Below are 14,001 nucleotides of genomic sequence, written 5' to 3' on the forward strand. Positions count from 1 at the left end.
CAATGTTGGACCGTGAAGAACACACAGCGACATGGATGTATGAAGGAAATAAATCCCCAGGGGGGTCTGGCGGTCTTCCCCCAGAACCTTTTCAATTAAGAAGATGCCATTTCCTGTATTCTAGTGCATTTTAACACCATATTTGCACCTCTTTTAGGCAGCATCTCTACCTAATAATAGAACTTAGAAGAGGGCCGTTGAGTGTTTTTTCCACCCAAGAGGGCAATTTAGTGTATTTTGCCAACCAGGAGGGCACTTTAGCACGCTTTTTTTGGCCTCCCAATAGGACACTTTAGCGAGTTTTAGCTCCCAAGAGGGCACTTGAGGGCAGTTTAGCACGCGTTTTTCAACAATTAGGCCACAAGGGGGGGCGCCCGCCCCGCCTGCCCCCCCTGTGCACGCCACTGGTTGGCAGGGAGTAATAAGTAAAGTGTAAGGAGTAATAAATTACATATTTAAGTAACTAGTAAAACACTGGGTTCTAATGTGTTTTCTATTTTATAATTGACAGCTCTGGTAATTAAAACCCCTGGAATCATCAAGTAAAATGTGTAATCTAATGCAGCTTTCATATATTAACAGCATATATTGACACACAGGGCAGCAAATGTCAGAACAGCTCTGCATAGGACCAGATGCTGTATGTACAGTAAAAATAAAAGGCAACAGATAGAGGTGTTTTGCCCCTTTTCCTAAACAAAAAATCAAATCTTCTAGAAGATAATATACTGTCAGATGGTAATGATTCCTTCAAACACTGCATTTTGAAGGGCCCCTACCCCCCCATTGGTGGGGGGGGAAAAAAAAAAAATGAAGAAGGAAAAATTATATATTTAAGTAACTAGTAAAAATGGATGTTTTTTGTCATAATTGACAGTCTGGTAATTAACCTGGAATCCTAAGTCAAATGTGTAATCACTGCATTTTTGTAATATTTGCAATGTCGAACAGCTCTGCATAGGACCAGATGGTATTACAGTAAAATAAAGCAAATTTGCCCTTTTCCTTTGAAGTGCACTGTGCACGCCACTGGTTGGCAGGGAGTAATAAGTAAAGTGTAAGGAGTAATAAATTACATATTTAAGTAACTAGTAAAACACTGGGTGGGTTCTAATGTGTTTTCTATTTCTCTTCTTTTCTCTAAAAACATTTGGCACCACCTGTGTCACTCAGACTTTTTGTAGTGGCCGTTCTGACCTCCGACCGCTGGGTGGCGCACTCCGCTGCTCACCCTCCGACTTGGCGAGTTGAACTGTCGCAGGGTTAAAACACAACAACCGTCCATCGCTCCGCAGTCGTCGTTATCCGTGAACTCGTTTGAGTTTCTTTTTACGGGACAATAACTTCGCGAAAGAGCAATGGGGCGTGAGTCGAGGTATGCCGGAAACATCCGGTCAGTTTGTTGGTTTTTTATCTCCGGTTTAAATCGATTGTTTTTTATTTTCTGTGCTTTAAACTTCAGATGTTTAAATGTCGGTGGCTAATTTGGATTAGCACGCTAGCTGCGACATCACGTTACAGCAGCGTGTCGGCCGACTGTTAATCGCATTTAATGGTGGAAATATGAATTAAAAGTGTTTGTTAATGTCGTTGCTTCATCAGCAGTGAGCTGGCTGACTCGCAGCTATCATGGTTGTTGTGCTGTTTTGCTCCTCAGACACTACAGGAAACGATCCGCGTCTCGGGGACGGTCGGGAAGCCGATCAAAGAGTCGCTCCCCGGACAAACGCTCCAAGAAGGACGACCGGGACCGGGACCGAAGCAGGAGAGAGCGGTCACGGAGCCGAGACCGCCGCAGGTCCCGGTCCAGAGACAGAAAACGAGCCAGGTGAGTGCTCTGCGTTATTGTATGTTGACAATAAAGATAAACATTTTAGTTGTTTGCACTTTAAAGAGCTAAAAACGAGGTTGTTTTTGTTTTTGAAGCAGCTGCAGGTGGGTTGTATTTACAGCCTGTGTGCTTATTGTATTTGAGGGCGGGGGACTCACTGCTCTTTATTGTAGGCTGTAGCACTGTTGAGATCTAGGGCTGCAAAATATTATCTAAATTGTAGGATTTAAACATGTTTGAAGGCAAAATGTTTGACTTAAAAAGCATTATAATGAAGCACTGAAGAGATAATAAAAGTGTTTTTTTTTCTTTAATGTTTAAGTGAAAATAAAATTGTAATGCAAAAATGATCATTCCCACTAATCGTGAATAATATCACGATTGCGCTTTCTGGGAAAATGATCCCAATGTGATGTTTTTACCCTCTTGTGCAGTCTCTGTTAGAACTGAAGAAGAGACGTGAGGAAGATCATTTTGTAGCGGTACTTTCAAAACAAGATTATGGTGCTTGTTGATCCCCGATAGCAGCTATCACAAGGTTTTGGTTTTAGATGCTTGTGTTCTTTACAGTAAAAATTGTAAAGGCAGAACCACAAAAACCCCAAAGTGGAATCGGTCTGTGTTCACGATGGACAAGTACGTTTAACCTCAAAACAAATAACAATAAAACTAATACAGTTGATTTTAGGAGAGTCTGAATTTGTTTGTATGTGCTCTAAAATCCATGGTTTAGTAATTGTTTAAGGGGTCGCTTGAGATAATGAACAAATTACAAGTGTTTTAATGTCCTAAGAAGTGCAAGAGACCGATGTTGTCTCTGTGTCATGTATTTGCCTTTGCTGTCCAGGCGCTCCAGAAGCAGAGAGAGGAGGAGGTCCAGAAGCAGAGAGAGGAGGAGGTCGGGCAGCAGGACCCGAGCCCGGAGGTCCCGATCTGCTAGCCCCAGCAAGAGCAGGAGACCAGATGAAAAGTGAGGCTTTAAAATAAAAAAAAATCAAACCTCTCAAAACATAATTGACAGCTCTGGTAATTAAAACCCCTGGAATCATCAAGTAAAATGTGTAATCTAATGCAGCTTTTAGGTGCAGCTTTCATATATTAACAGCATATATTGACACACAGGGCAGCAAATGTCAGAACAGCTCTGCATAGGACCAGATGCTGTATGTACAGTAAAAATAAAAGGCAACAGATAGAGGTGTTTTGCCCCTTTTCCTAAACAAAAAATCAGATCTTCTAGAAGATAATATACTGGCAGATGGTAATGATTCCTTCAAACACTGCATTTTGAAGTGCACTGTCGCCTTCAACGTTCCTCGGTTTCTTTCAAAAACCTATAAGAATAATTCCAACATACCACTGTTTTTCTTATTCTCTTTATTATCATCTCCTCCACAGGTCAAGGAGCAAGGAGAAAGACAGCGTTGATCCTTTAACTGACAAGAAAAAGATTAAAGAGGAGAAAGAGGATGAGAAGGTTGAGGATGTAAGTTCCATATATTACCTTCTTGCTGACCTCCAAAAACCGGTCTAAAAGGTCACCACATAGTAGATGGGGGAAAATATTTCTGATCTTTACTCTGTGTCCATACAGCAAGACTTTGACCAGAACAAGCTGGAGGAGGAGATGAGGAAGAGGAAGGAGCGTGTGGAGAAGTGGAGGGAAGAGCAGAGGAAGAAGGCCATCGAAAACATTGGAGAGATCAAGAAGGAACTGGAGGAGATGAAGCAGGGCAAGAAGTGGAGCCTGGAGGATGACGAAGGTGAGGAAGCACTGCTAGTAATTCCCAGCAGCACTTTAATTTAAACTCTGCCCATTGTCACTATAAACAGCCTACCAGGACTGAGCCACAGTAACTAAACTATAGTGATGATTGACAGGTTGTTTTGTTTCATTGTAGCGAAATCATGGCGTCTTAATGAGCAGGCAAAGTCTCAAAAGTCAAAATTCCTGCCTCTCCAAATATTATTTACCATCACATGTTGATGTAGTAAAAGAATTGTTTGAACTGTGTGAACTTGTTGAATCAATTCAAATAATTGATAAATATACTTTTATCAGCTAACTGATCACATGACCAGTTCAGAACGTAGCTTTATAACTGACTCTGTTTCAGATGATGACGAGGATATTTCAGCTCCATTGGAGGTCGACGATGACGAAGATGGGGAACTAAAGGGGGAGAGCAAAGAGAAGGAGATAAAGGAAGAGGCAAAAGAGGAGGGCGACACGGAGAAGGAGACTCCCATGGAGCTGCAGGCCGAGGAGGACGACGTCGATCCTCTGGATGCCTACATGGAGGAAGTGAAACAGGAGGTGAAGAAGTTCAACATGGGAGCCATGAAAGGAAATGATAAGGTGAGAAGGGGAAAATACTTAATCACATTAGCCTGGAGCCAAGTACTCTGATGTTTAATGTTGTCAGGGTTATGAAACATTTTCACCTGCAGCCACAAGCGGCTATTAATTGTTAAAGGGCACTTTAAATTATGTATGAAGATAGTGGACCTCTATCAGAAACCAGTAGGAACTGCAGCAACATTGACAAGCACCTAGTACCAAGTATTTTTTTACCGCTATAGAGAATATAGCAAAATATGCATCATACAACGTCGTTTAAGGAACAATTAATTCATTATTTAAATGAAACCAATGTAAATATACTATGGTAGTTTTGTGCTGTATAAGTTTTTGTGTTATCTACACTAAACTGCAAAAATAAATGTTTTGTCCGGTGTCAGCTTTTAATCAGTTGGTCTACCAGTGTTGGATTAGATGATATGCATGTTTTTTTTTTTTTTTTCATCTTCAACAGAAAGGAGCAATGACAGTAACCAAAGTGGTGACAGTTGTTAAAACCAAGAAAGGAATTCACACTCATAAGAAGAAGGGTGAGCTCATGGAGAACGACCAGGATGCTATGGAAGTGAGTTTTTTTCTTTTTTTTTTTTTTAACTATCATCAATGTTTTTTTTCTTCTTCTTCTTGTGAGGTCACCTGTTTATCTGCATTTTAATATGGATGGCAGGTTGGGTCTAACATTATAAAGAGTATGGTCTTATATGTAAAGTCTACAATAACATCTGCTATATGAACAAAATCAGATTGTCTTTGATCAACTAAAAGTTTCATGCCCCCCCTTAAGGATCCTAATTTGGACTCAAATCGGGCCAAAAAAAAAAAGTTTCTCCCTATGAAACACACAACTAACTATCCAAAATGTGACGTGTGTTTGACAGTACTCTTCAGAGGAGGAGGAGGTGGATCTACAGACGGCTCTGACGGGCTTCCAGACCAAACAGAGGAAGATCCTAGAACCTGTTGACCACGGGAAGATCCAGTACGAGCCGTATCGCAAAAACTTCTATGTGGAGGTCCCTGAACTTGCGAGGATGACGCAGGAAGGTCAGTAATCTGAACACATGAGATTTGAATTTTCATTTATGATTAGCTTTTATGTTTTTCCCTGTATGTTTATCACCACATCTATTTCTTAAAAACTTATATTACTACCTTTTAGCCATCTAACATCTCTCTGTTTGGCTGGTTTTAACAGATGTGAATGCGTACAGGCTGGAACTGGAAGGGATTATCGTTAAAGGGAAAGGCTGCCCCAAACCCATCAAGACCTGGGTGCAGTGTGGGGTGTCTATGAAGATCCTCGGTGCTCTGAAGAAGTGAGTCTGACTGATCTTGACTATCAGTGTGATGGACCAGGAAGCCTTTTGAGGGCAATATAGTAATTTAATAATGATCTTGCCAATGGAGTATTAAAACGAAGATGATCAGTTTTATGAAAAGACAGTTAGGCAGTCAACTTGTGTGTAAATGGCTCGATCACTGATTTAGATTCAGAGCAGCTCCCATTTTTAAAGTATTAAATACATTTGTTCTAATTCAGCTGGATATGAAGATGCAGGTAATGCAGGCATGTCTCTGTTAAAACACTATTAAGGAAATGACCTTTTAAAAAGTATAACCACTCATATCCCATTTAGTCTTACCCTTTTGATATGTATATAAAACTTAATAGCATTTCCCTTCCTTTGGCCATATTCAGATTGTACATGACATTTCATTCTTTCTGACCTTAAACCATCATATTTGTGTTCATTTCTTCCTCCCAAATGTACCCAGGCACGGCTACGAAAAGCCCACCCCCATCCAATCCCAGGCAATCCCTGCCATCATGACAGGCAGAGACCTCATTGGCATTGCTAAGACTGGCAGCGGGAAAACTATAGCCTTCCTGCTGCCCATGTTCCGACACATCATGGACCAGAGGCCCCTGGAGGAGTCTGAGGGACCAATCTGTAAGGATGGCTCTTAACATTTACAGAAATGTTTCCTATTTGCATATTCAAATGGGAAACACGAACAACTAGAGTGGTTTAAGACAGAAAGTGAGAACTTGCATTGCGGGAAAAGGAATTGTGATGTAATACACTTGTGCTTCACAAAGACTTGGTTGAGAGCCCAAATGTAGGTCAAAGGAAGATTAAAATAGGACTTAGTTAATAATAACCTGCTGGCTGTTGTAATCTTCTTCATCAGCCATCCTAAGAGTCATTAAAGTCTATTTTATCTTAATGTTCTTGGAAAAAGTGTGTGAGACATATTTTATACTTATTCTCTATTCTCATCCTGTTTTCCTCTCTCTCTCTCCCACAGCTGTAATCATGACCCCTACCAGAGAACTGGCTCTGCAGATCACCAAGGAGTGTAAGAAGTTCTCAAAACTGCTGGGACTCAGGGTGGTGTGTGTTTATGGAGGCACTGGTATCAGCGAACAGGTAACCACACACACACACACACACAACACACACACACACACACTCACACACTCATTTCGCCTTTAATTGGCTTACAGTGATTTCATTTTCCAAGCCCACCGCAGCAAAGTATCGGTAAAGGCTGAAAACAGGAAAACAGCTAGCCTGGACGTTTCCAATTCTACCAAAGTCTGCCTTCCAGCACGGCACTAGAGCTCACTAATTAACACATTATATCTTTTTTTGTTTAACCCATAAGAATTTGAGTGTAAAAATGACATATCTCACCATTTCAAGAGGGCAGATGTGCTGGACTATTTGTTGGCTGGGACTAATGTCCTCCTAAAGTCTCCGTTGGAAGTCCTGACCAAGAGCCAAAGCATACAGTATACACAAAACGTTTTATAAACAAGTGCATTGCTTTGCCTACTCTCCTGTGATGACAAATGTGTAAACACCAGTTCTGCCACTTCGTCAGTTGTGTAGCTAAACACAGATATGAATGTCCTAGCAACCACTTTGCAATGTGGCGTTCTTGATGGACTACTTGTTATTAGCTTGGTTACATTACATTTTATTATATGGAGGACTATAAGATGATCTGTAAAATAAGTAAGCACTGCCGTTTTTGGTCAACTCTTATATTTGAACTTTGAACATTGCATTAATACTGTCAGTTGCTGTTGTTGGCTTCCAGATTGCTGAGTTGAAGAGAGGAGCTGAGATCATCGTGTGCACACCGGGAAGAATGATTGACATGTTGGGGGCCAACAGCGGTGAGTTCACAGGCCTTGACCCTCTCACTTCTTTATTCTGATAGGATGTCAAGCATTTATGATGCCTTGTGAGCCTGTTGATAATTACCTTGCATGGAATAAATGTTACAGTATGATAAAGTACATAATGAACCAAGTCAGTACCACTTACTAAACTGTCGACATTATTTGACCACCTTTGGGATCAGTCATATCTACAAGACAGTGATGTGTTTCCTGAAGATCAGGTCAAGTACAGGTAGGTGGATCTGATGCTGCCTCCGGGGTTCCCCAGACTTCAAGCCAGAGACGGCCAAAATGTTTGAGTGTATGATAACATGGGTATATCAGGATCTGTAATGTGTCATATTAAAATTAGAGTAGCTTGAATGCTCAACCAGGGTTCTACACTGTTTTATTTAGTACATTAACTCATAAATAAATTCAAACGGCCTAGAAGAGATAAAAGGTAAATTTGCATCTTGCTATTCAAAGCACAGATTTCCAGTTATTTTCACAGATGTCACATCTGTAATATCTCATCTGTCAACCTAATTATTTTTAATTTGGAGCTTCTGGAATAAATATCATTGTAGAGCCCTGTACAGCACTGAGCATTTGCATACAAATGTGAAGCAATGCTGGAAATGTGTTTTTAGAAATATTGTTATATCTGCTAACACTTTTTTATTGTGCATTATGTAAATGGTTTATGAGCAGTCATTATACTCTGATAGAAGGGGATGATTGTTGTTTCCACACATGCGAGGTAATCTGTAATATGTTTCCCTTGTAGGTGAAAAGGCGCTTGGTCAGATAATGCTTGATGGGGCTCCATCTCTTGTATTGTATCTTGAGGCTGTTTTCTGACTTTTACAGGTCCCTCATGCCCCTGAGATGGTACGCAAGACCAGAGTCAACCAAACAAACAAAAAAATATATTTTGATATAAATAAAATAAAACCCTGGCCACTTGAAACTCTGAAGAATATGCTGAAGTTAGGATGTCTTGTTTTGTAATGTCAAGTAGTCTTACTCTGAAAAAGGTTCTCTGTGTTTGGTAGTTTAGTATTTCTTTGAAGAAGACAGAACTGACTTTTCTCAAACTTAACTGTTTTCCTCATGCTCGTCTCCCTTGGTGTGTAGGTCGAGTCACCAACCTGCGAAGAGTTACATATGTGGTGTTGGATGAAGCAGACAGGATGTTTGACATGGGGTTCGAACCTCAGGTGGGGGGGTCACCCAGTTTTACACATTAGCATACACGGTTTCTTATACATATACATATACATATATATTTCTTATATACAATCTTGATGTAGACAGCTATGTCACAGTCAGTAGTCATAGTGTCACTTTGTTATTTATTCAGTTTATTCTGTTACCTTTGATTTTATGCTGCCCAGTAAAGCAGAGAATGAGTGGACAAATGTCACTAACCTCCAGCTGCCATCTGCGTTCTCTACCAGGTGATGCGTATTGTGGACAATGTGCGTCCAGACCGTCAGACGGTCATGTTTTCAGCCACCTTCCCCAGAGCTATGGAGGCGCTGGCTCGTAGGATCCTAGCCAAGCCCATTGAGGTCCAGGTGGGAGGTCGAAGTGTTGTCTGCTCTGATGTGGAACAACATGTGGTAAATCATCTACCTTTCATCTCTGTCTGATGACGATAATGATTTATTTATAAAGCACATTTGGTGTCTTTGTCCAATACCTAGGCAGACTCCAGTGCTATGTTGCCAGTATTCTACTTTAGTTTTAGTTAGATTATCTTTTTTTTCTCCAAATTCATATTGGTAAACCAGTCCAAATCAGATCCTCATCTCTTGCATTTGTTTGTGTAGCTGGTGATTGAGGAGGACAAGAAGTTCCTGAAGCTGCTGGAGATTCTGGGTCATTACCAGGAGAAAGGCTCGGTCATCATCTTTGTGGACAAGCAGGAGCACGCAGACGGACTGTTAAAAGACCTGATGAAAGCCTCGTACCCATGCATGTCACTGCACGGAGGTGAGAGGGTCACATTTTGGGATGCACTAATTACATCTTGGTGCTTCTTGGATATTTTTACTGTTTTTCTGACAGTAAACTCCAGAGATGTCAACGTAAATGTGTTAACAAATATTACTTGAGTATTAATCTCAATGTAAAATGAAGAATAACAGCTTTCTGCCATGGACATGTGTAGTATTTGGCCTTTAATGTATTCCTTTCCTGTCGTACTCTTAGGAATTGACCAGTACGACAGAGACAGTGTCATCAACGACTTTAAGAATGGAGCATGTCGTCTGATGGTGGCCACCTCTGTGGCAGCCAGAGGCCTGGACGTCAAGCAACTGATCCTGGTCGTCAACTACAACTGTCCCAACCACTACGAGGACTACGTCCACAGGGCCGGACGCACAGGCCGAGCAGGCAACAAGGTCAGTTACTTAAAACTGAATTTATGTTGAGTGTGCATTTTTGGTGCTTATTTTTGATTCTGTAAATGGCTTTAATGTCCATTGAAAGTTTATATTTTTTCCTTTCCTTTTTCCAGGGCTACGCCTACACCTTCATCACTGATGATCAGGTTCGATATGCTGGTGACATCATCAAAGCTTTGGAGCTGTCCGGCTCTCCTGTCCCGCCTGAACTGGAGCAGCTTTGGGCCTCCTTCAAAGACCAACAGAAAGCGGTAAGATGAGAGAAAAGAGTGAAAACTGTTAAGAGTGTGTGTGAATCAAAGGTGCGTTTAAGCTTAAAGCTGCACTGAGCCACATGGAGTGGCAGCAGGAGATAATTGTTTGAATTTCAGAAATTTTAACAAATGGCATTACCAGAAATCTAAGCCATCCCCTGATTTAAGTCAGGGCACAGTATTTCTTTAAACTTGCACAGTACTAACAGGCTGACTGTATTTCACCCATCAGCCATCCATCTCTTCCTTTGGGAATTACTAAGAATCAATATCTAAAATGATTTGGGATGAATATATTCAATCTGCGGTGTCTCAATTAGCAAGTAGATCCAATTAGGTAATATAGAAACTGAATATAAATTATTTTACTGCTTTAAAAATGGTCTATGTGAGAATTAATTTACAATTCTCCCCCCCCCATTTTCCTCTTTTCTTTTTTGTCCTCCCTCCTTCATCCATGCAGGAGGGTAAGACTATTAAGAGCAGCAGTGGCTTCTCAGGAAAAGGCTTCAAGTTTGATGAGACAGAACATGCCTTGGCCAATGAGAGGAAGAAGCTGCAGAAAGCTGCTCTTGGACTGCAGGACTCTGACGATGAGGACGGAGCCCTGGATGTAAGTAATGTTTTTATTTCAATGTTTTTAGTTAATTCGGTTAAACTCTTAGCATCAGATTAAAGATTTCTTTCCTTTTTAGTATCTTAAGTATGCTGTCCAATTACAAAATCATACCAAATAATCATCTCAACATACTAACCCATCTCAATCATCTTCCCTCCGCAGATTGAGGAGCAAATCGAGAGCATGTTCAACTCCAAGAAGAGGGTAAAGGATCTGTCTGCTCCCGGGGGGGCCACCGGTCCTGCAGGAGCAGCTGCCGCCACAGCCACTGTCCCGGGAGGGCTGCCAGGCCTTGGACCCACATCGGCTGGAAACATCCAGAAACTGGAGATGGCCAAGAGGCTGGCGCTCAAGATCAACGCTCAGAAGAACCTGGGCGCAGAGGCTCAGGTACGTCAAATAGAGATGAAATATGTCAGGTTTGTCTCTTTTCACTGCAATATGTGGGATGTCGGAAGAAAAGACAGAGAAGAATTTTTCATCTCTAATTATTACATCTATAAAGCATCACAAAATGTACTTACTGATTATGACTTAAGATTCAGATATATGTTAGTGAGCAAGTTGACCTGTTGTCAGTTTAACAACAGCATTTAGACTCTGACATCCAAATTTATAAGCCAGGGTGGGGTTTTTAAAAAAAAAAAAATCTGATGTGCTGTGTTCACTTCTAGACATGAGCCAAAATAAAAGCATTTAATTAATTGAATCGTGGATTCTGGTTTTAAAACCCAAGTTTTAATAAGAACATTTTAACTATATTTTGAACTATTGTGCAATTACTGTATTTTCCATCATGGTATATAGTTCAACTGATAAGTCTGAGCACTGCCTTCAGGTTGTTGGTCCAGTCAGCCAGAAACTTAATTAAAAGAGACCTTAAAGGACCAGTGTGTAGGATTTTTGTGCCATTTAGCGTTATAGTTACAGAACTATCTCGCTTCACCCTCCCCGGTTGCCAGAAACTGTGCAAAAAATGCAAACAGCCCTATCTAGTACCCGTGTTTAGTTTGTCTGTTCTGGGCTACCATAGAAACATGGCGATTAAACATGATGACCTCCAGGGAAAGCGACATTCACTATAGTTACTTTTTAAATGTTTTTGTGTTCTCTGGTCAGTTTGTGTTTCATGTGTAAAGTCAAACTGGTTTTCTCTTCATGTACAGGACGTGATGCAGCAGGCCACCAACGCTATCCTGCGGGGCGGCACCATCATGACACCCTCGGTTTCAGCCAAGACCATCGCGGAACAGCTGGCGGAGAAGATCAATGCCAAGCTGAACTACACCCCTGTGGAGAAGCTGGAGGAGGAGCGGCAGGCAGCTGAACAGGCAGAGACCATCAAGAGATACGAAGAGGAGCTGGAGATTAATGACTTCCCTCAGGTCAGCTGCACACAGCACAGGGCTGTACGAGTGTATTTAACAGATTCCTGGTTTATTTTGCATCTGGGTTTTTTGGGATATTTCCTGAGCCAGGTGAGGTTTAGTTAACACCACTAGTTGTAGTTCTGTTCAGTCACATTCAACTTTACCATTTAGTGTCCTGGAACAGATATGCTATAGAAATTTAGACTGATGGCAAAAAATTTAATTTGAGTCTAAGCGCAAAGACCTCATCAAATATTTCTCTTTAATTGTCCCTAATTTCTTTATTTGTTTTCCAATTCAATTAAATTTTTTTAACTGAACTTGGTTTCCAACAATCAGTCAAGTATTTCTGTAGAACATTAAATGTCCATTACTCAATAAGAAACTTAACATTGAAACATTCCTTAGGTTTAGCATTCACTCATGATTTCATTTGACAGTGGTGGCAACACAAACAAACAACCTCACAATGTTGCTAAACCATGACTGGTGCTCAGAAGTTTGTCTTCACCTTTTTCCAAGTGGGCTCCTCCGAAGAGAGCAGGCCAAATGGCACAGAGAAAACATTGAAAAAATGATTTGCAAAATCTTAATTTCATGTTGAAAAATGTAGCAAATATCAAGAATCATTTGTTTTGGGATTTTGGAGAAATTGGTATCACCCTACTGTTTTCCTCTTGGAAACTAGTGCAAATTTAGAAATAATCTCTCTTATAAAACGTTCCCTATTCTTTCTCAGACGGCCAGGTGGAAGGTGACATCTAAAGAAGCTCTGCAGAGGATCGGTGAATACTCCGAAGCTGCCATCACCATCAGAGGAACCTATTTCCCTCCAGGCAAAGAGCCCAAGGAGGGAGAACGCAAGATCTACCTGGCTATTGAAAGTATGTGTATTTGTCAGCGTTAAAGTCTTCAAGAATCCTTTCTTTTACTTCTGAGCTCTGAATTTATTTCTTATGGAGTCTCTTGTTTTTTTGTTTGTTTTTTTTGCACTTGATTTACATATTGTATCTTAATGTTGTGTTTGTTTTCCAGGTGCAAATGAACTGGCTGTGCAGAAAGCCAAAACGGAGATTACACGACTAATCAAGGAAGAGCTCATCAGATTAGTAAGTATCTTCTGTCTCTTTAAAATCAATAACCAGTACTGGATATCCTGCTGATTATCGGGCTAAATAGGAGCCTGTTTCATATTTTGTCTGGCACTAGATCTTCAGAGCAGGGAACATATAACATGGGGGGGGTTGTTGTTCAGCAAATATCCATGAAAAACGTTACTAATTGTATATTTTTCTTTTTCTTTCCAGCAAAATTCCTACCAGCCGACGAGCAAAGGCCGGTACAAAGTGTTGTAGAGGAGGAAGCAAGGCTCGCTGGGGGAGTTCCCATCTCTCAACAGTCTCCTTTCATCTCTACAGTTTCATCAGAGTGGTTGAAGAATATTTTCGTCTATATTTTTAATAATGTTTCCTTCAGTTACATTATCAGTTTAGTTTATGGGTTTGTTTGTGGGTAATGTTTCCTTCATTATTTTCCTCTGTGCTTCACTTGAGTTTCCAGTGAAGTACAGACCATAAATGTCTGCTGGCGTTTTGATCTACAGTGTCATTTATCTGTCACCGTTCTACAGTAAGCTATCTGTAATATGTCCTTAAGTATAAGACATGTTTTCTTTAATGTCATTAATTGGTCAGATTTCTCCCTGTTGTATGTACAAGCAACATACCAACCATTGTCTTTATGAAGAGATCCTCAGATGAAAGATGTTTTTACTTTTCCTCACAATAAAAACAATGTGTTGCTAAAGAAATGAACTTGATTTGTCCAGCTGTTTGTGTTATCAAATCTGGTAAATACTGTGTACCCTTACCGACTGTTTTAATTATTCAATAGGCTTTCGTTTGTATATTATTCATCAGTAGTGGGTAGTGCTGTGTGGTAAGAACTTAAACTGGATAATGCCTCAATTTCGGTAT

General features: G+C 40.6%; 1 protein-coding gene across 2 annotated transcripts; it reads left to right on the forward strand.

The window, feature by feature from the left end:
• Positions 1 to 1,241: 1,241 nt before the first annotated feature.
• On the forward strand, positions 1,242 to 13,839 carry ddx46 (DEAD (Asp-Glu-Ala-Asp) box polypeptide 46). Of its 2 annotated transcripts, none has more exons than XM_051400616.1 (23): positions 1,242 to 1,375; positions 1,658 to 1,828; positions 2,679 to 2,801; positions 3,230 to 3,317; positions 3,426 to 3,594; positions 3,949 to 4,190; positions 4,648 to 4,758; positions 5,072 to 5,237; positions 5,389 to 5,509; positions 5,970 to 6,145; positions 6,504 to 6,625; positions 7,302 to 7,380; positions 8,506 to 8,588; positions 8,829 to 8,993; positions 9,204 to 9,366; positions 9,586 to 9,779; positions 9,896 to 10,033; positions 10,500 to 10,649; positions 10,818 to 11,045; positions 11,822 to 12,040; positions 12,765 to 12,909; positions 13,061 to 13,134; positions 13,333 to 13,839. In XM_051400616.1, the coding sequence occupies exons 1-23, from the start codon at positions 1,359 to 1,361 to the stop codon at positions 13,378 to 13,380; spliced, it is 3,192 nt and encodes a 1,063-aa protein (XP_051256576.1). In that variant the 5' UTR covers positions 1,242 to 1,358; the 3' UTR covers positions 13,381 to 13,839. The 2 variants fall into 2 exon arrangements, with proteins under 2 accessions (XP_051256576.1, XP_051256575.1); XM_051400615.1 differs by having other exon boundaries at positions 1,243 to 1,393.
• The last annotated feature ends 162 nt before the right edge of the window (positions 13,840 to 14,001 follow it).

The sequence above is a fragment of the Dicentrarchus labrax genome, unplaced genomic scaffold (genome assembly GCF_905237075.1).
Source record: "Dicentrarchus labrax unplaced genomic scaffold, dlabrax2021, whole genome shotgun sequence".
In the NCBI taxonomy this organism is placed as follows: domain Eukaryota; kingdom Metazoa; phylum Chordata; class Actinopteri; family Moronidae; genus Dicentrarchus; species Dicentrarchus labrax.